General features: G+C 33.9%; 2 protein-coding genes across 2 annotated transcripts; one reads left to right on the forward strand and one right to left on the reverse strand.

The window, feature by feature from the left end:
- Window positions 1-5,263: 5,263 nt before the first annotated feature.
- Window positions 5,264-6,538, forward strand: LOC125192643 (putative carboxylesterase 17). The gene has a single exon (XM_048090267.2). The coding sequence runs from the start codon at window positions 5,335-5,337 to the stop codon at window positions 6,316-6,318; it is 984 nt and encodes a 327-aa protein (XP_047946224.1). The 5' UTR covers window positions 5,264-5,334; the 3' UTR covers window positions 6,319-6,538.
- A 5,520-nt stretch (window positions 6,539-12,058) lies between these two features.
- LOC125196701 (amino acid transporter AVT1J-like) lies at window positions 12,059-15,964 on the reverse strand. The gene is made up of 3 exons (XM_048095311.2): window positions 15,769-15,964; window positions 12,736-13,331; window positions 12,059-12,654 (listed from the first exon to the last, which is right to left on the reverse strand). The coding sequence occupies exons 1-3, from the start codon at window positions 15,917-15,919 to the stop codon at window positions 12,133-12,135; spliced, it is 1,269 nt and encodes a 422-aa protein (XP_047951268.1). The 5' UTR covers window positions 15,920-15,964; the 3' UTR covers window positions 12,059-12,132.
- Between the last annotated feature and the right edge of the window lie 7,820 nt (window positions 15,965-23,784).

Genomic DNA, 23,784 nt, shown 5'->3' on the forward strand with positions numbered 1-23,784 from the left:
AATAAGAGTATATTTATACTAATGTGAGAGAAAAATTTAAAAAAATACCATATACATATAACATTTTTTATGTGATAATTAAAAAGAAAAGTGTAAAGTGCAGGAACTCTTGTTTAACGGACAGATTGTGTATATAATTGCAGCTAGTGCATGTATTCCTTGTCAAAAGTTTCTATAAGTTTTAATTTCCCGCAATGCTCAAAAGATAAATTAAATAAATTAAGGTGGTGTTCAGAGTTCCTAGATAAAATAGTACTCATTTTCATGTTATTTGAGGCGTTTCTTTTCAGTACGGGATTTAAGAAAGTTGTGTTTAATGAGTTAAATAAAGTAGAAGAGTATAAAGTAAGAGAAAAAAGGGAGAGTAAAGTAAAAGAAAAAATAAAGTAGGTGAGCTTAGATGTTTTATTTTTAGCTAAAAATAGAAATGACTAAGTAACTTGGGACAATCCAAAATGAAATACGACTCAAGTAACTTGGAACGGGAGGAGTATAAAGATATATGTTAAAATTTTAAAATCTTGTCCCACATCGACTTGATGATGATTCTAACTTTTCTATATAAATATGGACAACTCTTTCCCTTATAAGGTCTTTTAAGAGGTAAGTGACTCATTTCTAATAATACTACAATCTAAGATAAAATTATGAGATTATTTTAATTAAAAAGTTTATTATGATTAATTATCACATGATTATACATCTAGAATTGAATTGCAGGATTTAATACGGTCTAGGAAACCCATCAACTCATAAACGTACTTTGCATAACTTTTCCGACAAAAGCAAATAACGAAGACCCCATTTTGGATCCTATTTCTGGAAATTTTCTGTCGCAATGTCCGTCACGCTTTTAAAGCTCTTTTTGCCAAAAAAAGGTGCTTTAATAATTTATACATAGTGCATTGCGTGCAGCGTGAAACTCGTTTTAGGAGATCAAAAGTTGAATACTCCCTCCGTCCCAACCCAAGATAAGTGATTTGTATTCTTTTTTGGGATGTCCCACTATAAGTGACCTATTTCCATTTTTAGCAAAAAGTCATCTCTCTTACTTTATTCTCCACTTACTTTATTCTCTTTTCTCTCTCTCATACTTTTCTCTCTCTCATACTTTTCTCTCTCCACTTTAACTTATTAAAATACTATTCCTTAAATCCCGTGCCCAAAAGAAGTAGGTCACTTATCTTGGGACGGAGGGAGTATAATTTATTACTCCCTCCATCCACCAAAAATAGATCACTTTGTGTATGACACAGATTTTAATGTGGAATTGGTAAAGTAAGAGAGAGGATGAGAAAAAATAGGTAAAGTAAGAGAGATAGGGAGAAAAAGTGAGTAAAGTATGTGAGAGGGAAGAAAAAGTGGGAAAAGTATGAGAGATAAACTTTCCATTTTTAGAAAGTGATCTATTTTTTTGTGGACGTCCCAAAATTGACAAAAGTGGTCTATTTTTTGTGGACGGAGGGAGTATTTGTTATATAGTTAATTTAGAATTTAATAAATAGTTAATGAGGATTATTATTTCATAACTATAATTACTATCTAAATTAGAACTCATCAGTTTAATATTAGGATTTATTAATTCATAACCTTATTAAAAGGAGCTGTAATTTCCGGCGTCTCCCCCATATTCACAGTCCTTCATTTTATTTTCCTCATTTTAGACTAATTAATAGTAGTATTAAGATGTTATTCTAAACTATTACTAATTTCCTCCACTATTCAAGGTCTTGTCATTTTGAAATGTCAATAATTACATATTTTAATTTATACTCCACTTATTATTTTTGATAACTTATAATATTCAATTAATTTAAATCATTCATATTTTATTATAAGTTTAATATAAAAATAAGATTTATCTTCCATTGATTTTTTCCGCTTACTTTTTTACAATTTTTAAAACCTGTATGAAATCAAATTAAGACATTAATATCAAATGAAGGGAGTATTATGTTGTGTATTTTATCATAAAATTATATTGATCAAGCAATCGCAATAGCTAATTTTATTTTTGTAGAAAAACGGAGGCTAGAATACCCTTGACATTATATTTATATAGATGAGTTTCACTATTATCAATGATTTCTTGAGATTTTGAAAAATAGTGGAGTACTTGTAAATTCTTTAAGTAGCCCAGGATCCGATGTTTAAAAAGTAAACTTAGTGAAGGGGGTGAGATTATTAGATAATAACCCAATTATATAGGCCGTCTTAATCAACCAAATATATTATTCAAAAATCTTTTGTACTAGTATTAATTTTTACAGTCTTAAATAATTATCATAATTGACTGAGGAAATGTGAATCCTCTTTGAATGGATATAGCAGTAAGTGGATCCACATACCTAACAAGTTGAATTATGATTTGTGTTTTATAAAATGAGACATATTACAATATATCCAACTGTAAAATGCATTTGTCATGATTAAATTATAATTATAAGTACTAATTTTTATTTGCAACTGTTACTTTAAAAGGAAAAATTACGTTAACTCACCTTCATATACATAATACACAGATGGATGATGCACAGGGGTTTACTTTTGACTTTTGAGAAAATAATTTGTTTAAATGGTTTCATTAATAGAGACATCTTTTTTAGCATGAAAATTAAGAAATAAATACACCCACTCTGTCTCAAGGCAGTTGGATATTTTTTCTGGCACGAGATTTAAAAAATTTACCATAAATAAATATAGACTAATTTTTTATGACAACCAAAATTAGAAAAATAAAATTAGTTTTTTATGGAGAGATGTCGTACTAAAACAAATTATTTCTCCGAACCCTTGGCGTTGCCCGTCGATATATATGAAGGTGAATTACGTAATTTTTTCTCCAATAACAGTTTCAATTAAAAATGTCTTTTTTTCCTGGAAGACTATATTCCTTCCAAATGGAGTAACATTTTAAATTTTTGTGTTTGGAAATTGGAGTTATAAAATTACATAACAAAATGTAGTAGTAATAAGCGATTTTGCCATTATCCTTACCAAATGTACTTTCCAAATCTATACCGAATCTCATAATTAATACAATTCAACTAAAATAATTTTTCCACAAAACCCAACACGTGTCTTGAAATCTCTCTTATATATGTATAATTAATTAGTTATTAAGTTCATTGTTAACTATACAATTTACCAACGAAATTTTCCGTAAGCAATTACAATTTTCCCATTGGAAATTTTTTAAGCTGCGGATTACCAAAATTCCGTCGGTAATCCATCAAAATCGTCGACTGTTATCCTTTGGTACCATCAGAAGGAATCGGCCACAGTCGATAATTACATCAGTAATTCAACTTTATTTAGTGATAAGACTCGAATAAATATTAAGTCAATAAATCACAATGTTCTTAATTATCCTTTATCAAAATTAATGGAATCGATAAATTGAGCTACTAAGTTCCAACAGTTAGTACTAACTTTAGCATAACTTTTTTGATATTGGTTCACCTTTAGCAGATAATGAAGGCCCCAGTTTGAATTCCATATATCTTCACTATGGTTTGTCGTTTCAGGCTTTAGGCTCTTTCTTGCCGATAAAAAGGGGTCATATAATCATTCCAATACATATGCGTGAAACTCGTTTAAGAGTTAGTCACTATTTAATTAGGATTTATTAATTCAAATTTAACTAATTATTTATAATAGTTAATTAGAAGTTAGTCAATATTTAATTAAGATTTATTCATTTTCAAAAATATAGTTTAGTGTTCAAAATCAGAAATATTTAGTTACTATTATAATTTATTAATTTATAGTTAGAGTTTGATAATTCATTTGAATGCTTGAACAACAGATACACAAATAAATCAATTTTTTTGCTCCATCTAGTTTGAATCATATAAGGATTCAATAAAAATACAAAGCGGTAGATATTTGTGAATAAAAAGCTAAAAAATGTTCCTCTTTTCTACTTGCATGTAGCATTATAAGTTTCATTTGATCTCTTTCTCTTTATCCCTCCGCCCCAAAGAAGATAACCCGTTTTCTTGGATGACATAAGATTTTATGCAATTTATTTTATATTTTAAATGGAGAGAATAAAGTATAAAAGAGGGAATCAAGCAGAGATAAATGTGCTTCCATTTTTAGTAACTCCCTCCGTTTCTCAGCAAGTGAGACATACTTTTGGGCACACCTTTTAAGAAAATAGAATTTTGTTAGTTAAGTGAAGAGAATGAAATAAAATATATGAAAAAATAGAGAAAAAAAAGTAAAAGATAATCCAAAAAAAGAAATGACTCGCTTACTTTGGAACACCCCTTAAAAGGAATATGAATCACGGAAAGAATGTAATATAACCTTAATTCTTCTCTTTAAGCATGCGTATTGTGGATTACACACCGGACCAATTCTTCATAATGATTATGAACACTGCAGTGAATTATTCGATCAGGCCAAACAATCAAAATCATTAGGAATATGAATAATCCTAATAAAATAAGATATAGATATTGAATAATTAATCAAAATATCATTAGAGTTAACTACTTTTGAATCTTAAAATTCAAAGTATTTAACTATTAGTAATAGACAAATAAACTAAAATAGACAAATAAACTAAAACAATTATAAAAGCGAAAGCATGTTTAACATAATTTTGTACTCCATTTGAATAATTCAAACTAATTCGCTCAGTTAACCACCCACAAGAAGTCAATTATTCCCAATCCAAATAATAAGCTTGGGTTAGTGACGTGTGTTTATTTAATAAGCTGTAGATAAAGTGTTACTTTCGCAACCCATGGTGCTGTCACGTTATTAATAAACTAATGCCCTCTTAGTTTTATAGTAATAGAGTCATTTTGTCATTTTTGTATGTTCCATAGTAATAGAGTCATTTCCTCTTTTAGTAAAAGTCAACACATTTTTCCACACCTACTTTACTCTTTCTTACTTTTTTCTCTCTTTATTTCTCTACCTTTTTCATTTTTCACTTTATTATCTATTTACTTAATTCACCTAACACAATTTTTCTTAATCTCCGTGCCAAAAAGAAACGTCTCCATTACATGGAACGGAGAGAGTAGTAGTTATAGGAGTACATCTTATAACGTCATAAACTCCAAAAAAATTTAGTGAAATTTAATGTTATATACTATAGGAGTAGTAATTATATTCCACTTTATTTCATATCATCAAGCAAATGGTGTACAATAGTCAGTTGACTATAATACGACATAAATAAAATTTAAAAATAAAACGAAATCATGGTGTATCATATCATAATCACCTATATAAATTTAGTCATGCATTCTCAAGCAAAACAACACACATCCATTTTCTTCAACATCTAATCTTCAATATACTACTATATCTACCATGTCGCAAGAGAGAAAAGTGGTGGAAAAGATTTCCGGTTGGCTCCGAATATTCGACGATGGCACGGTGGACCGGACCTGGACCGGTCCACCCACGGTCAAGTTCATGATGGACCCCGTGCCGCCCCACAACGACTTCATAGACGGCGTCGCCGTCGCGGACGCCACCACCGACTCCGGCCTCAAAGTCCGCATCTACCTACCCGAAAAGAAGCCCGACGACCCCGAAAAGCTCCCCCTCCTCGTCCACTTCCACGGCGGCGGCTTCTGCCTCAGCGATGCCGACTGGTTCATGTACTACACCGTCTACAAGCGCCTGGCGCGTGAGGCACGCGCCATCGTGGTCTCGCCCTACCTCCGCCAGGCCCCCGAGCACCGCCTCCCCGCCGCCTGCGACGACGGCTTCTCCGCCCTCGAGTGGCTCGCCCGGGCCGGGCCCCACCACCCCTGGCTCGACGGCGCCGCCGACTTCGGCCGGATTTTTCTCATCGGAGACAGCTCCGGCGGGAACATCGCGCACCAGGTGGCGGCGCGTGCGGGGGACGCGGGGGTGAAGCTGGCCGGGGCGGTGCTGATGCACACGGACTTCTGCCGGACGCAGCGGAGCAAGTCGGAGATGGAGAAGGCGGAGACGCCGTTTCTGACGCCGGAGATGATGGACAAGATGCTGGAGATGGCGCTGCCGGAGGGGGCCACGAAGGAGCACCCGATCACGTGCCCGATGGGGGAGGCGGCGCCGCCGCTGGAGACGGTGAGGCTGCCGCCGTATCTGTACTGCATGGCGGATCATGATCTGGTGAGGGATAGGGAGATGGAGTTCTATGAGGCGATGAAGAAGGCGGGGAAGGAGATTGAGCTGTTTACGAGCCACGACGTCGGCCATAGCTTCTACCTCAACAAGGTCGCCGTTGATTCAGACCCCAAAGTGGCAGAGGAGACTCGGAAGCTGTTTGAAGTGATCACTCGCTTTATCAACACCCATTGACTTTTCTTGTCCGTTTGTCTTCTTCTTGTTGTTTGCCTGCTTTCTTTGTGTGGTTTGTTTGGTGTTGCTTTTTATAATGCATGCATGCCTTATGCATGTGTGTATTTTCATGATCATGTTATTGTGAATGTTTGTTTTCATGTTATCTGGTGGTTGTTTAATCCACATATTCCAGTTTGTTAGTTTGCGTGGTCATTTAATAAACTTAATGTTAGTAATCTATCTTCACTGGCTTGAATAATTAGGTGACTCGTCCTAGTAACTCTATAGTCGTTGTTTGGATGTCTTAATTGTGTTTTAATTAGATTAAGTAGCAAAATCATATCTCTAAATATATCTTGTATCCTCTTATTGCAACATCTGTTTACTTACTTTAATTTGTTTAATTTTAGTTACTACAAACCCCGAAACCATGTTCCTCCAAATAGTATATGGGGTTGAGTATGTGGTGGTCAATCTGTAATCATATTCCTCATGTTGGATATTTGGTACTGACTTTTGTTATAGTGTGTTCCGTACATTGTATATTTGCAGTTAGTTTTAGTGCTAAAAAAAAGTGCATCAATATTGCTCGATGTCTTCGTCTATCCTTTCAATTTGTTCATTGCTAATCTCGGGCTCCCCAACAATTTAAAATTCAAAAGTTTCTTAAATAATTATTTCTTAATAACTATCATATTTTTACTTTTTTTTCTCTACTTTAAACTTCAATATTGTCCATTAACTAAATTATACTCCCTCCGTCCCACTTTAGTAGTTCCGGTCACTTTTGCACACTCGTTTTATAAAAATCATACTAATATATAGTTAAAATAGAGAATAGTATTAAGAAGAGTCTTCAAAATCTAGGCTCATTGGTAAATTCATTATTCATGAAGGCAATAACCGTTCACGCTAGTTACGTATCACACCATTTTTTGAAGACACGGTAACCACGTACTCATTGCCAATTCCACGGGCCACTCAGAAATTCTAAGAGCATCCACAATAGTGGACTAGCGCACGGATTGGAGCACGGACTAGCCGCTCGTCCGTCGCGCTAGTCCACTACTGCGACCAGCTAGCAGGTGACGGACGAGCCCGATGGACAACCTCTTGTCCGTCGGATAAGGAGCTAGTCCGCTATTGTGGGCTCCCGACGGACTATCAGTTTTTTTAATTTTTTTATTATGTAATTTTTTTTTAAATTTTTATGTATGTTTTTTTTTATAATTTATTTAAAATGGTTGCATTTTCCCGTATTCATGTCGAAATTTTAATTCCGTATTTGTGAATTTGTGAATTTATTTGTTGGGATGTCCTAGTGCTAGTGCTAGTCCTAGTGCTTGTCCACTATTGTGCAGTGAGATGTCCTAGTGATTTGACAGTGCAGTAGCTAGTACTAGTGACGTGGCAGAAAGTGTTTTTGGCTAGTCCTAGTGCTAGTCCGTCGGAATATCCATCATATTACGGATGCTCTAAATGACAATGCAAACATATGAAATTCTCATTTAATAGGCCCTAACTACTCCTAAATGACAATCCTGACACCTCCTCATTATACTAAACCCCCCTAAACCCATAATAGATGCTATATGTTGGTTTGTGTGTTAAATTGGGAGAAAATCTATAATTTTACCTGTTGATATGTGAGAAGAACTTTTCTCGAAAATGAAATATAATATTTTTTATGGACAAACTAAAAAAAAAAGTCCATCTATTATAACATGGAAGGAGTACTTTATTAGATAAAAAGTATAGTAATATAGCATATAAACACTATGTCAATAAATTATTTCATATATAAACATATTGTGTATGAATAGGACTACACTCAGATTATTCCCAAGATTTGTTCTCGTCTTGTAACCAATTGCGACATTATCAAAAACCAGTGTTAACCCATGTCCATTGCGCACTTAAAATATTTTGTACTATTATCTTGATATCATGAATAAATAAATTAAAATAAGTGACAATATCATTACATAAGATTAAAAAAATATAGGAGTATATATCAAGAGTATATAATCTAATAAAATATTGAATATACAAATAAAATATTAGGGGGCAATAATATCTTCTTAAAACGATAAAATGATGAATTACAGAACAAATAAAAAGTATAAATAATACTCCCTCCGTCCCACTTTAGCAGTCCCATTGACTTTTCTGCACTCGTTTTATAAAAATAATAATAAATAGTTAAAGTGAAGAAATGGTAAAGCAAGAGAGAGAATAATGTAGAGAAGAGTCTTATTTACATTATTCTTTCTCTTACTTTACCATTTTTCCACTCTAACTATTTATTATCTTTTTTATAAACGAAGACAGAAAAGTCAATGGGACTACTAAAGTGAGATGAAGGGAGTAATAAAACTAAACATTAATAAATAAGAGATTTGATCACATGGGCGACGATATATGAGCGACTGCCAAGTGGAATAATATTTTTTTTAATTTATTATTCGTAATATTCTCTCTTCAGATTCTTCACCATTTACTCAAGTCTGTCAAAAACAATTCCCAGATCTAATTCATCTTCTCTCTCTACAGTTTCGCACAATTGCTCTTTTTTTCCTCCGTGTCTAACTCTCCATCAACATTACGCATAACCCAACAATTCCATATTTCATGATTTCATTCTCCAAATTGAAATTCCTTAGTACATTAGCTTCCGATCTCTTATTTCTTCCAAAATTTTAGAAATCATAAAATTGCGGAGCACGAGATGTAAAACCCCTTCCACTCTCTTCCTCCTCCTAAAATTGCATAATAATTGCAGAGCGTGACAACAAATTTCTTATATCCACTTATCCCTTTTTCGATTTATGGGCGTTGGGGATTTTCATTTTTGTTTAGCCACCGCCCAAACTTGAAATCAATCAAAAAAATTTGATGCGGGAGTGATAAATTCCGCAGGGATGATGTTTGGGAGTATTTGAAGATGAATCAAAAAATTTGTGATGCAGGTATTGTCCATACTTCGGAATATGTAGATAGGTTTGTTCACGGCCGTGGATCCTTGATAGAGATGATATTACGTTTACATGGTAGAGAAAACATTAAGAATAATAAATAAATAAGTTATTACTCCACTTCGGAATATGTAGATATGTCGCGCATATATAACGTCGCAGAGGAGATCAAATCTCAGTAGATAAAATAATAATTCTTATATTTGTAAACAACCGTAAAAGTACATTAATAAAAATAGCAAAATAAAAATAATAAAACAAAAATTCACAAAACACTCACCATCAGCGCATTGTAACTTCTTTCCCCTGCTTATTTATACCCGAAAGGCTGAAATTATCTTTGACTCTTTACCTCAGTCTTATTTTCCTCTTTAGTCTCCAATTTGATGATTTATGTACGTGGTTTAGTCTCCAATATGATGATTTATTTTCCTCTCTCCTGCTTATTTATACTCGAAAGGCCGAAACTATCGTTGACTCTTTACCTCAGTCCTATTTTCCTCTTTAGTCACCAATTTGATGATTTATGTATGTGCGCATAAAGAATGTGGTATTTTATGTTCTTCGTCTTCTTTGCTTCCTTTCACTATTTCGTTGACTTTGGGTGTTTTCTTTGCATGAAACCTATGGAAGTAATAAAGTTGGCGACAAACGTACAATTTTAGCTTCCAAATGTCATAGATAGTCAGCTTTTGCGATTTCTTTATTTGAGAAAAAAAAACTATTATAGCTAAGATGAAAAATATTTAAACAAAATAATAAAAAATAAAATAAAACAAAATAACGTTAAAAAAAACTTAACTACGAACTAAAACACTCAAATAGAGAATGATCTTCAAACTATTTTCTTTTCACCTCCTCTTACACGACCCTCTCTCCACAACATCCGACTCGCGTCTTCGGCTCTTCACCTTTTACAGGACTATATCTCCACCGCCTCCATCTCCATTAACCGTTGCAGAAGAGCTCCTGTTGTCAACCGCTGAAGTTGAATCTTTGACGAAGCAATTTTGAAATTTATCTAATGTTTAAACTGAAAAGATAATTCTATGATGAAAAACATGTATTTATAGATAAAAACTAAAGGCCACCAATAATTCCTCAAACGTTTTAAATTCCACTAAACATTATAGAAATAAAAATGCATTTTCTAGGTAATCAAAAATAATTAAAATGAATATTAATTTATGATTTAATCAATTGGATACATTTAGTAATAGATTTGAAAAATCAATTGGATATATTGAAAACTCCTCATAAATCATTCAATTAGCTATATCATAATCACACTATAATGATTGGCCATATGTGATTGTTATTAAAACATTATGTAATATTACAATCATCACCCGAAGTTTCTAAATTTTTAGAATATTGCCCAATACTTATTATATTCAAAATAATGGCCAAAACTCGATAATTAAAGCCTTAACTTGTTCCAGACGTTCTGTTTTAGAGTTAAGCAATCGTTTGGATTAAAGATTTGATTTTAATAAAGGAATACATACTTGCTATATGGAACATTTACTTCATAAATAAAGCCGCAACTTCATAAAAAAGCGTTAAAATCCAAGACGTGCGACGATTATTTGATCCGCTTAATTTTGAATTAAATCACTAACAAACATTTTTAGATACGAATTTATCATTAATTTTGGATTCAAATTCATTTAGTCCCTCCGTTCCATTACAAGTGAGACGTTTCAATTCAGACGCTGTTTTGCTAATAAATAATTAGAATGGAGTAAACAAAGTAAGAGAATAATATATATATAACTATCTTCTATATTATTCTTTCTTTTACTTTACTTTCTCTTTACTTTAATTATTTATTATCATATTCGCAAAACAGCAGCTGAAAAATGCCTTACTTATAGTGGGACAGAGGAAGTATTTAATTCAACATGTTAACTTAGTTTTCACATATTTTTATAGTAAGATTTTTTAAAATTCCAAACTAAAGACAGTAGTGTTAGCCATTGAAACTAAAAATTAATGATAAATTCGTATCTAAAAATGCAACATTTGGATTTCGGCACGAGATTTTATGCAGTGTTGTTTTGTGAGTTAATGAAAAGAGAGTAAAGTAAGAGAAACGAAAAAGTAGAGATAGTGTTGTTTCAATTTTATGAAACGTTTCATTTTTATTGGGACAACCCAAAAGGGAAACGTTTCATTTCTAATGGGACAGAGGGAGTATATTACAACTATCTCACATTGATTGGTGTACAAAGATAACAGAAATCAATATATAAATCTCACCATAGATTTCTATCATGGTATCAGAGCGGGTCACCGACTGTGGGTCAAATAAACCCAGCAGTATATCTGGGTTGAAACCGAGAAAATGACTGACTCAGCAGTATATCTGGACTTCTTTAGTGCACAACCCATGTTCATTACTCCCTCCGTCCGCGAATAGGAGTCCCGCTTTTCTATTTTAGTCCGTCCGCGAATAGGAGTTCTGTTTTACTTTTACCATAAATGGTTTTAAGGTTTCACCTTCCACTGACTCATTCCACTCACATTTCATTTAAAATTAATATATACAAGTGAGACTCCTATTTCACTAACTTTTTTTTCCATCCACTTTTTTTAACATTTCTTAAAATCCGTGCAATCAAGAAATGAGACTCCTAATGGCGGACGGAGGATGTAATTTTGATAATTCACACCCATAGTACAACCTTATTCACTCACTTGAGGTAGAAGACTAAAGAAATTTAAATCTAGTTTCATCTTAATAACATGATATTAGTAAGCTTGCTAATTGAAATAATCAATAAATTTACAACAACAACTAATAATTAAGTATATTCTTTACAGGAATACACGATCATCAAATTAGAAAACACAATCAAAATGGAATCGAATGGCTCAAAATCTCCAACAAAGCTGTATAAGTACCAACTAGAAGCACAATAATACCAATCACTATAATCCCACACAACACAATCAACTCGCTCCCGATTCTAACATAGATCCCCGAGATCTTCATATAGCACAAGCAAGGCAGTATGATTGAGGCCGTGACGCTCAGAAACGCCCCCACCAGTGACATTAGATACCCGAAGAAAGGCACAACCAAGGCCACAAATATCGTGCTCGCCACCAATGCAGTCCTAATCAATATGCTCCACCGTCTACTACGCCCCACCAAGAATCGCCTCTCGAGAGTTTTCACAATTGGACACACCATCAAAGCATACTTAGCCAATGGATTGACCAACGTAGTATAGATGGCTACTTTGGAACTGACCAGGTTAGTAGGGAGATTCAATGTCACCTGAGACTGCACCTTTGACCCGAACATCAGATACCCTAGGACAGCCATCGAACCATAGCTCATGGTGCAATAAAGGAAGCATACGAGCAAAACCTGCAACCATCATATATGTCAAGATCAATGACAAAAGTACTACCGTTGTTGGCGCCAAAACTAACTGTTTCATAACCTAACCTTAGAAAATTGCTTTTGGTTTCTCATGGAAGTGTACAACGTTGGAAAAACCGGATGTGCGCAGTAACAGAACGCATATAGGCTAATCGCGGTAGGGATTCCTCTGCTCTGAAACATAGTGCCCTGCTCCTGAAATCCGATGCCATCAAAAACAGCAGACCACAAAACAGAAGCGATGAGCAAAAAGGAAGCGACTACTCCAGTGGCGGATATGTAAGAAAGAATGGCCATGTTGTCTAGCCACACAGTAGGTAGCACGATGAGTCCAACGATGAGAACGAACGCCTGTTTCCCGGTTACAAAATCTCCTCCAAAGGACGGAAATAAATTTTGTTGATTATCGCCCTCAAGAATCACAAAACCGGTTGCCACAAGATACAGCTCCATGTTCATTGTTACTACTACGAACATCCTCCCATTCAACCCGAATGCTCGCTCCCCTATATCGGGGTAGCTTCGGATGTTTGTGTCCAAGTCCATGCATCTTTTGATTAGTAGAGATGTGTAGTAGGTGCAACCAGCAATGAGGAAGAGCAGTATCAAGCTCAACCATCCGCCTGATGACAGAGCATAAGGAACTGATAGTATTCCTACGCCTGAAAAAAATAAAATTTTGGTCAAAATTCGTAAACAAGAGTATTCATTAGAACTTGGACAAAGGACTAGAACAAAAAAGAAAATTTGTGTCAATTAATAGGAAATGGATGAAATAATACATACATATATATATTTTTTTAACTATAATTAAACATCCTTAGACATTAATATAATATTATAGGAAGTATTTTTGCATTTTCTAAAACTTTTTTGATCTAAAATATTCCCAAACTATAAGAGTTACTCCCTACGTCCATGAATAGGAGTCCTTTTTTTTTTTCCGTTTTAGTCCGTTTATGAATAGGAGGTCTGGTTCACTTTTAACATAAATGGTAATAGGGTTCCACCTTCCACTAACTCATTCCACCCATATTTCATATAAAACTAATATATACAAGTGGGACCCCTTTTCCTTCCACTTTTCATAGCATTTATTAAAACTCGTGCCGCTAAGAAATGTGACTCCTAATAGCGGACGGAGGAGTATCTTTCATATGAGAGAAAAAACGGTCACCTTGATTGCACTTAACTCATTCATTCCTGTTGAATTCTCTAAAAAAATGAATGAACTAGATGACTGTTCTCTTACGCATGAAAAAAGATACTCCATATATAATTCTTATAGTTAAGCAGTGGCGGATCCAGAAATTTTAAATCAGAGTGCGAGTTTTTATTAAATGAATACTTACCACATTAAAAATAAATAATACGGTATTTAATGTATATCTTAAACAAAATTCATTTTTGAGGTCATATAATAATAACTAAAATAAAAAATAAAATGCAAAGTAATATCTAAATAAAAAATAGAAACAAATTCAAATTCATACAATTCTAATAAAAAATAAGTGGGATAAAATATAAAAAAAATAATAAAATAATAGTACTCCATAAACTACCTATGTACGACTACTTAAAAATGTAAAATAGAAAGAGCATAAATGAAAAACTAGATGGAAGCGGTTATATTACTCTGGTCAAAGGTCAATGGCTTAGAAATAGCATAATCTTGTATTTTTTGTGATTGTCAAGACAATGAACGTAATTAAAAATATATATGTGTAATGTATGACACAGCACATCCGTCCTACTCAAATGGATAAATGAAAGGTTAGAGATAAGAGTGTCAATATGTAATGCACGTCTAGTAATCCATGCATTTCATATAGATATTAATTAAACAGAGTTAGTTGTATACTTTCGTAAGAAAAGGACAAAACGGCTGCCACCAATATGGAGTGGTTAGGAAAAGATTAGTAGGATAGATAACTTATTTATTTTAATTTTATCTGATAGTATAAAATATTACTCCTTTTATTTATAAAAAATAATTTTATTTGTGGATGACATATGTTTAATAAGAAATTAGTCTAGTAAGAGAGAATGATAGAAAGTGGGTAAATTAAGAGAGATGAGAAGAAAAAAGTGATTAAAGTATAAGAAAAAGGGAGAAAAAGTGATTAAATTATTTGATAGAAATTTTTCATTTTATAAAATGAGACTATTTTTTATGAACATCTCGAAATGACAAAATAAGACTATTTTTCGTGGAAAAAAAAAATAAAAAATAATTAAAATGTGTAATTATATCATATTTTGTTTTTTGTTTTTTTTTTCTTCTAACAAACTGCTTTATCGTAACATACTAAATACTCAATAGTTGGATCTAGTACAAACTTAAAACGTAGTACTAATATTTTAGTCGGAATAATATATAGCATCTATAAAATTGGGAATATATATTTGAGTAACAATAAATAAAGAAATATGGCCTAAATTTTGGTTCATCCCACATTTTCAAAATTTAAAATATATATCATGAAAATGTGAATTTTTTAAAAGTACACGTCGGTTTAACATGTTTTAAACCGAAAACTCGAAGGATGGCAAAATTGAAAAAATTTCTAACTATTGACTTTGTGATTAATTTTTTTATTTATTTTGAAAAGCATGAGATAGACCAAGAATTTAATAATTATTAGAAAGGAGTCGTTTAATCCTTCAAAGTTCTCGTCAAAGGAGGTTTATCCACACTTCTATATAGATGTTAAATAAGATCATAACTAAATTAATCTTGGATAGAATCAAAGGATTTTAACACACCCCGCACATGTGGGCCGGAATGAACATTGGACTTCAATCACACATGAAGTAGACAAGAATAAGAGAATTATCATCGATGTGACCCTGAATGAACATCAGACTTCCATTCGCGAGAACTGAGAAGATAATATAAACATATTAATAATCAATTTGGCCCCTCTTAAAAACTTTAAAAGAGGAGAGGTCTAAATGTTTTGTGATTTATTTGACAATTTGGCCTAATTTTCACACACTTCAAATGAGGAAATATTTAAATCCAGTCAATGAGAAAATTGGAAATAAACATGTGTCAAACAAGAAAAAAATATTAGAAAAGGTACTGTAGTTAGAAACCTGATAGAGCATTAACGCCGTTGAAGCATGTTTTGAAGAAAGATGTTGACCCCGAGCCGGAGTTGTGGCGGCGGAGTTGGTGTTGGTGAGCTGACTCAGCCAAAAATGGTATTCCGAACGACAGGTCGTCACCGTCTGCTGCAGCCGTCATCGGAAACAGCTGCCTTTTTAGGTGAGCAAATTTTCTATTTTTAATTTTTTATAGGAATACCGAATTAGCGAAGATGTACATGCATTTATAGAAACAAAACGTGGAAGAGTGATTGTGAGAAATAAGAAAGTAAGGGTCGATTTTGGGCTTCACCGTAATAAAAAAATTTGGCCTAGTTATTATACTAGTACTCCATGTATAAATTCCTCAATTTTAAATGCTAATGAAATAAAGTGATGGGCATATAGTGACGAAAATGGTTGACTTTTACTATTCATTCAGACGAATTTTTAATAAAATGGTAATTTATAATGCCATAATTAACATGTGTAATTGATTATTACATCTGACTGTTAGAACTAAAATAATCAGAATATAATAAGATAACAAAAATTAAGTTGAAAGTTCTCATTTTAATTACTTGATTTAGGTGACGGTACAATTGTACACAAATTTTCTATTTTGTAATGAACCATTAACTAAAATAAATAGCTATTGGGAAAGATGGAGAATTATTTCTTATACTTGTGACGGACCATTATTAAAATAAGTAGTATAGGGCTGAGATGGAGTATTAATTTGTTATGCGGATTTAGTTACATGTGTTGATAATTAAAATTTACAAGAATAAATTAAGATTACGTGTAGATATGTTTTAAAAAAAGTGGTTCACAAGTTAAAGTATAAATTTAATCGATTTATAAATTAAAGCGTTTTAAATGTTTTGGATAATTAGGATAACAATTGTTCGATATAAAAGACTCTTGCAACAACACGACACTAATTACTTTGATGCCACACTGACAACTTTAACCGTTGGTGCCCAAATATTAATAGTTTTAGAATAAACGTATAATATCGAATTATATCATTAATTTTAACACTAACATTCTAATACAGTTGTGAGTTGAGATCGAAGCTTGTACGAAACCAAAACGAGAAAGAAAAGAACACGGGCGATTACGTGTTTCGGCTACGTTCATGGGCAGAAAACTAGTGTATGTTGTATTTGATCACTCAAGAAAGAATTACAAAAAGCTTACAACTCTCAGTGTTTACAAGATGAAGAACTATCTATCTCTCAACTCGCTCGAAGAAGGTGACTTCCAGAGCACTTCGCACAGTTGGAGAAAAAACCCCTTGCCTCCACTCTTTATCCTTACTTTGCTAAATAATGAATCTTCCCAACCGATCAACCAATATTTATTTATGGTTAAATGCATCCAAGAACCAACCCAACCAACCTCAACCGTTGCTCCTCAACTCAGCTCCAAAAGTTAGTTATCCCAACGGCTACTTCCCAAAAGAGTCTTCACTGTTCCAACTGTCATATTGAATTTTGGTTAGCTCAATTACTAACAATAATACATGAACAATATATACATTTGTGATTTGTGTATGTTAGCCCAGAAATAGAATAATTGAAGTTAGGTAACACGTAATAAGTCTTTAAATTATAATTAGAAAATAATAATACATATATTTTTAATATCATTATACTTTCAGTCACTATGTCCATACATATTATTACAGAGGTGTGATCAATTACTAACTCACCCCTTAATTGCTAACTATAGCTAATTTAAGACCATGAGAGTTTAGAGATCTAATGGTCTATAAATTGTCATGTATAATTGTTGGGGTTTGGTGCCCCTTGCATAGCGGAAGACAATGCATAAACAAATAAATCACGCATACAGATCTATTTGACTGATTATGAGATCAATTAACCACATGTTAAACAATCAATTGCATTCAAGAACGCACATAAATTCATGCTTAAGGAAATTAAACCCTAACTCATGAATTGTACGGTTTAGGATTACCGATCTGATTCTCCAAAGAATCGACGATTGCTTGCGCCTTCTCCACGAGATGTTCTTCGTACTCAACCACGAACCTTCTAATCTGTATCTTGAACTAAGAATCTGACCTTTGGGTGGGCAAAGCTTGTCAGAATCGAAAAGGGCTTGACTAGACAGAAGACATAATTCCCACCAGAAGGGAATGAAAAATTCCGTCTACTCTAGAGAGAGGGGGCAAGAAATTTTAGGCTTAAAATCATTGAATTAGTCTTCTATTTAGTCTCCTTTATATAGAGTTATGATGGGCCAAATTAGGGATCCATTGAGGTCGGACTTGAGCCAAACCTGTTGGACTTTCACTAATTAAATTGAGCTCCAATTTAGTTCAAATCCAACAGAATATTATTACCATCCACTATAGTATAATAATATTGACTGCCCATCCAATTTCAAATTACGAGTAATTCGGGATTTACCTCTTTAATTTATTATCTCCCGTGTTTAAGATATAAATATTCATTAATTAATTTAAGTATGCTATTTGAATTTAATTAATTAATATCTTTTTCCAAGAGTTGTCTAGTTCAAAATCTTTATTTATTATTCTGGAATAAATTCCAACCGGCCGAGTTTCTGAATAATAAAACCTTTTTTCGAACACCTCTTGAGGATATTATCAATCTGGACTCACCCATCACACGATTCATTGCAATAACAATACTAGTACCTCTAGACATTGATCACCACTACCCAAGATATCAGGATTCTTGGATTGCGAAAAATCCGTACCATTTGATAAATCAAAGTAGTGCATAATCAATATTGTATGCTCAATGTTATATCAACAATGATTAAGAAATAACAATCACCGAGACCTCGTCTTTCAGTAAATAGCAAGAAAGACTTGTCTCAACTATTAGATCATTCAGTGCTATACCACACAGTGTCGTTTATTTCCTAAGGTAAGGAAACATGCAGACTAACACTGCAACCTTTCACGATAGGTAGCCAAAGCCTATCTAGGTTGTGAAATTCTATTTCTCTTCTACAAAGAACCGACTGCGTCACCTTCTGTGAACGTTGTTCACGACCAGTCTACTATGTAGAAGAATTAGACTTGTTTGCTTCTTATACATTTAAATGTTTAAGAAGCATCTTATAAATGCACAAGCAAACACCAATGCGATAAAATTACTTCTTCTCGCCTTGGGTTAAAAGTGGATTGTAGAATTTATTGTATATAAGCAATTCTATCCGTGCAACATGCTCGAAATATGCTTTTCAGTATACTAATCCTAACAATAATTTCATTTTTTTATTTTTTAATGTTAAAAAGATAAGAATAACTACCAAATTTAGGGTTTAGAAACATTCTATCAATATAGCGTATTAAATATGTTAACACGAATACATGAAAATGTAAATACAGTTTCATATATACATTATCCATGTATTATATTGACATATTTTGTAAGTTATATTGATATAATCTACTGTACGAATTATATGAAAATTCAAGAAAGTATTATTAAATTTTGACACGAAACATTTGCATTTAGGATCTTGTTTTAATTTTTATAAAATTATCTTTAATTTCATGTATTACGTGACGCTTTTTTTACTAGTAGTTCAAATTTGTGAAGAAAAAATAATATTTGCACGTGACGCAATTTAAGCGGTTTGATCATCCTAATCTAATAATTCTAGTTTATTCTTAATTTGGATATAAAAACAAGTTTTGATATCTTCCATTCCCTAGAATAATACTATGTATATTCACAATTAATATTAATTTTATAAGACATAATTATTATTATCTTATTGCATAATAATATGGTTTTCAATAATCATTATAATTACATAAAAAGTGACATTAAATCCCACAAAATGCAACGTGAGTAATAGAGAATCAAGAATCACTGATCTTATAAAGAAATTATGATTGGCATTGACATAAGAAGACATAATATAGATTAAGGTAACAAAATAAATAAACCGAAGAAGGAAAGCAAATTAGCACTTCACACCCTACTTCCGGTCAATTAACAATTTGTCTTCACAGTAAAGTTGTCTACAGCCACGAAAACTTGTCCACAATAGGTAGCCATCTCCAAGGCATAGCCAAAAAAAAAATTCTACCACTAGTCACAAAAAGTTGTATACAACCACCACGAAAACTTATCCAGCCTAATAGTGGATGCGTCTACAACCACAAATCACATTTTTATCAATTGTTGGCATATTTTAATTTAAGTTGAATAAAAATTATCAGACTAAAAATTTGAAAAAAAATTTATTTAATTAAATAAAATTAAAACCAAAACTTTGTTGTATTATAAAAAGGGGGAAATTATACAACGAGAATTATCGACATCACACAAACAACACTGCCTCGTATATCATGATGTACCTGCTCACGTACGTGCCCAGATCTCTTCAACCAAATTGGCTTGCAGTTGGGTATGAGTTGTTTCCCTCCGCATATCGGTGAACCGTTGGATCAAGTATTGATCACTGCGTGGTACACCCATCTATATCGGCGCGGTGACAACATTGTGACTTGAACTAGCACCCTCGTCTGATGCCCAACGCCCCGCAACAAATCTTTCATCCTCTATTATCATGTTATGCAATATCATACACATACATGATATCGCCGACATCATTTTCGTGCCAAACTCGTACCGGGCACTATATAATGGTCCATCGCGCTTGGAGCACACCAAAAGCTCGCTCAATATCCTTCCTATCACCCTCTTGATGTCGCGCGAAATAGAGTTTCTTCGGACCAACCGGATGCCGGATTGTCTTGACAACTATGGGCCAACGAGGGTATATCCCATTTGCCAAATAGTATGCTCTGTTGTATTGCATGCGGTTGGCCACGAATCTGACCTTCGAAATGTAACAACCCGAGTTTTCGTGCACCTATTTTGGGGGCAATAAAAAAAATATTGGACAAGGAGACGATTGGATTTATTATGATGTTAAGTTGGATTTCATCTTAAGTGAAGGACTTTTGGTTTGGTTCTTTTGCCTCATGGAATTAAAGTTCAAGGAATTTCAAATTTATGAGCTACAATTGTTGGAAAGTAGAAATGCTAAGTATAATTATTTGAGTCCTATAACCATGTACTACACACCTACTTCTATACATATAGAGACTTCCTACATCTTTCACACAAAGAGATTCTAGAACCACTACTTTACAAAAGTCCAAAGTTCACAATTTAGAATTTACTGCTTGTAGTAAGGATCAAAAGAGGTGATTTGGTCAAATCTTCCTTTTTCTCTTCTTTCCTTTTCCTTCGGTTTCTACAGTCACGACACTCCGAGCCTTGCATCTCAAGACTCCCTTTTGGACAGCTAGGGGTGTCGAAATGGGTACCCGCGGGTACCCGCACCCGATTTCGGCCGAAATGGCAGTCCCGATACCCATCCCGCACTAAGTCGGGTATAACCCGATACCCGAGTCGGGTATCCCGCACCCGACACTGCGGGTACCCAACCCGCAACATGTTTTTTTTTTAAATCTTCTTTTTTATTATTTATTTAATTGATATAATTTGCACACTTCCAAAATACCAAAGCTCATATGAGCATCTGTACAACTAACATATTGTATCTGTGCGGCTGCATCACATATTTAAGTTTAGACATTAATGTAGTTAACAATAATATAATATATTAGAAACTAAAATATGCTCCATGATCAAGACAATAGTATATTATAAAACATACTACAGATTATTCACATGAGTCGCACAAATACTAATTTCTTAGCAAAAAATTAAGAAATGCTACAGAAACTAAAATATCATAAAAATACGCTTAACACAAATTACTAATAAAAAAATATAGTATATTCTAACTTGAGGTATTAATATTTAAAATAAAAAATCATAAAATACTTATATAAATATCGGGTATTTCAGGACTAACGGGTATACCCGAGCGGATATTGGGTATACCCAATACCCGCAAAACCCAAAATATGAATACCCGACCCTGCCTCGTTTCCCGATTCCGTCGGATATCGGGTACCTGCTACCCGGCGGGTATCGGGTTGGGTTGGGAATTACCCGTTACCCGCTACCCGTTTCGACACCCCTATGGACAGCCATACCTTCAACAAGGTTACACAAAAATGGAATAAGAGTAATGCCCAATAAAGACCCAAGAGTACCAACAATTCCTCAAATAACATGGTGATGGCTGAACGAAAATCCCCAAATATCTCAAAAGAGAAAAAAAAGACAAATTGAAACAGAAACATGAACTTATTGGAGAGCCCCAAAAGGGGACAATCTGCAGAGTCAAGATCATATAGGATCAGCCTATTACATGAAGTGCTGAAAGTTTAATGGCCAGCGAAAGAGTGTTTAAAATTAAAAACCCTCGATCCAGAAAATCCTCTAGACACTGGGTCTAGGAACTCAGAGAATCTTGAGCTGCTTGTCGTTGGGCACACAATCATTACCTTAACTCCCCCTTCAAAACCCTCAACCCACTTTAGCTAAGAAAATTAGTACAGGGAAGTAGGGATCGAATCCACAGAGATGAATGCGTAAGTACACATGTTCAAAGACCCACAAACTATTTTTGGTTGCTGCCACGCAATTTTTGGGGTTGAGATTTACTTCCTAGACTTGGGAATTTAAAGAACTTATCCTATCAGCTAGATCTAGACGGGATCTTTTAAGCATGCATAAACCAGAATAAAGCAAGACAATTACTAGACCGAGCGAACAGTTTCCTGAATTAACCTAGACTTGGGAAAAAATTAGACGTGGGGACCATTCTCCGAAAAGGCAGAGTACGACTGAAAAGCTGCAAAATAACTAACCTAAGGACTAACTAACAACGACATCATCTTCTCTAACTTTTATCATAGAACAACCAGTGAAAAACAGAGCAAAACGAAGATCGAAGCAAAGTGAACGAAATTAAACCGATAGAAACGAAGAACAGGTAAAACTAAAGTAGATCTACGACTACTAGACAAGGCAAAACAAGAATGCAGAATCTAAACAACAAAATCAAGCGAAAACAAGCAGATCCATCCACCGGACGCTTAATCCACTCCGGATCCAAGTCATCCACAACAATCAAACATCATTTCCATCTCCGATCCTCACAAGTTTACGTAGATTCAACCGATCAACAACAAAATTTTCACAATCCAACTCCAAACTCAAATCAACCAACAATAATCAGCAAATCAAACCAACAACATAACGATAAGATAAACGAAACAAAAGTAGCGATATCCATTGCAAAGTACGAAGTATCCAACGATAATAACGAAACAGAGCCGAGCCTCGAACAGCGAGGACTCGGAAAATACGAAAGTAAACATGAAAGCAAAAGATAATTGTTTCTTCGCCTCCGTAGAGACGGTGTTGCGACACAATCAAAGTGAAACGTGAACCCCCGCACCAATTCCCATGAAAGTGTGTGTAGAGAAGTGGAAAGCTAAGCTAAGAGCCGAAAAGTGATAATCCTTCATGTTAAGCGCATGCTCTTATTTATAGTCGATAGAGCTTCTAGACTATTCATGTGATCTCCATTTTGCCCTCCGATTTGATGCTCCTCAGTCTAGTAGCTCTTCCTTTTTCTGCTTATTTTTCCCGCTAGCTTCTTCTCCCCGACAATCTTCATCTTCTTCCTGGGGCTAGCGATTTCTCTACACACCTGGCTTATAAAACCTTGTTAGACCCATAAAATCACAGAATTTTACCCCATAACCAATGCATGAAATTAGCCTTATCAAACTGCTCACACTTAAAACACACTTGTCCTCAAGTATAAAGACAAGAAAAAAGAGAAATAAGGCGAATTTCAATGGACGGTTATTCCCTGACCAAAGAAAACTCCTAGACCTAGACACTAACATACGAAAGAAAAAGGAAAAGAAAATAACACTTAAGGAAATAAAACACATAGGCATGAACTAGTTCAAATTTTTAAGCAGCCGTCCCCACAAGCTTAAGGTCGATCAAATAGTCTACACACTCCAATTCCTCCCCTTGCCTTTATCTACCTAGTCGGTTTGTCAGC

This window comes from Salvia hispanica, chromosome 4 (genome assembly GCF_029641045.1).
Source record: "Salvia hispanica isolate PSC_SH4W2 chromosome 4, Shi_PSC_v1, whole genome shotgun sequence".
Taxonomy (NCBI): domain Eukaryota; kingdom Viridiplantae; phylum Streptophyta; class Magnoliopsida; order Lamiales; family Lamiaceae; genus Salvia; species Salvia hispanica.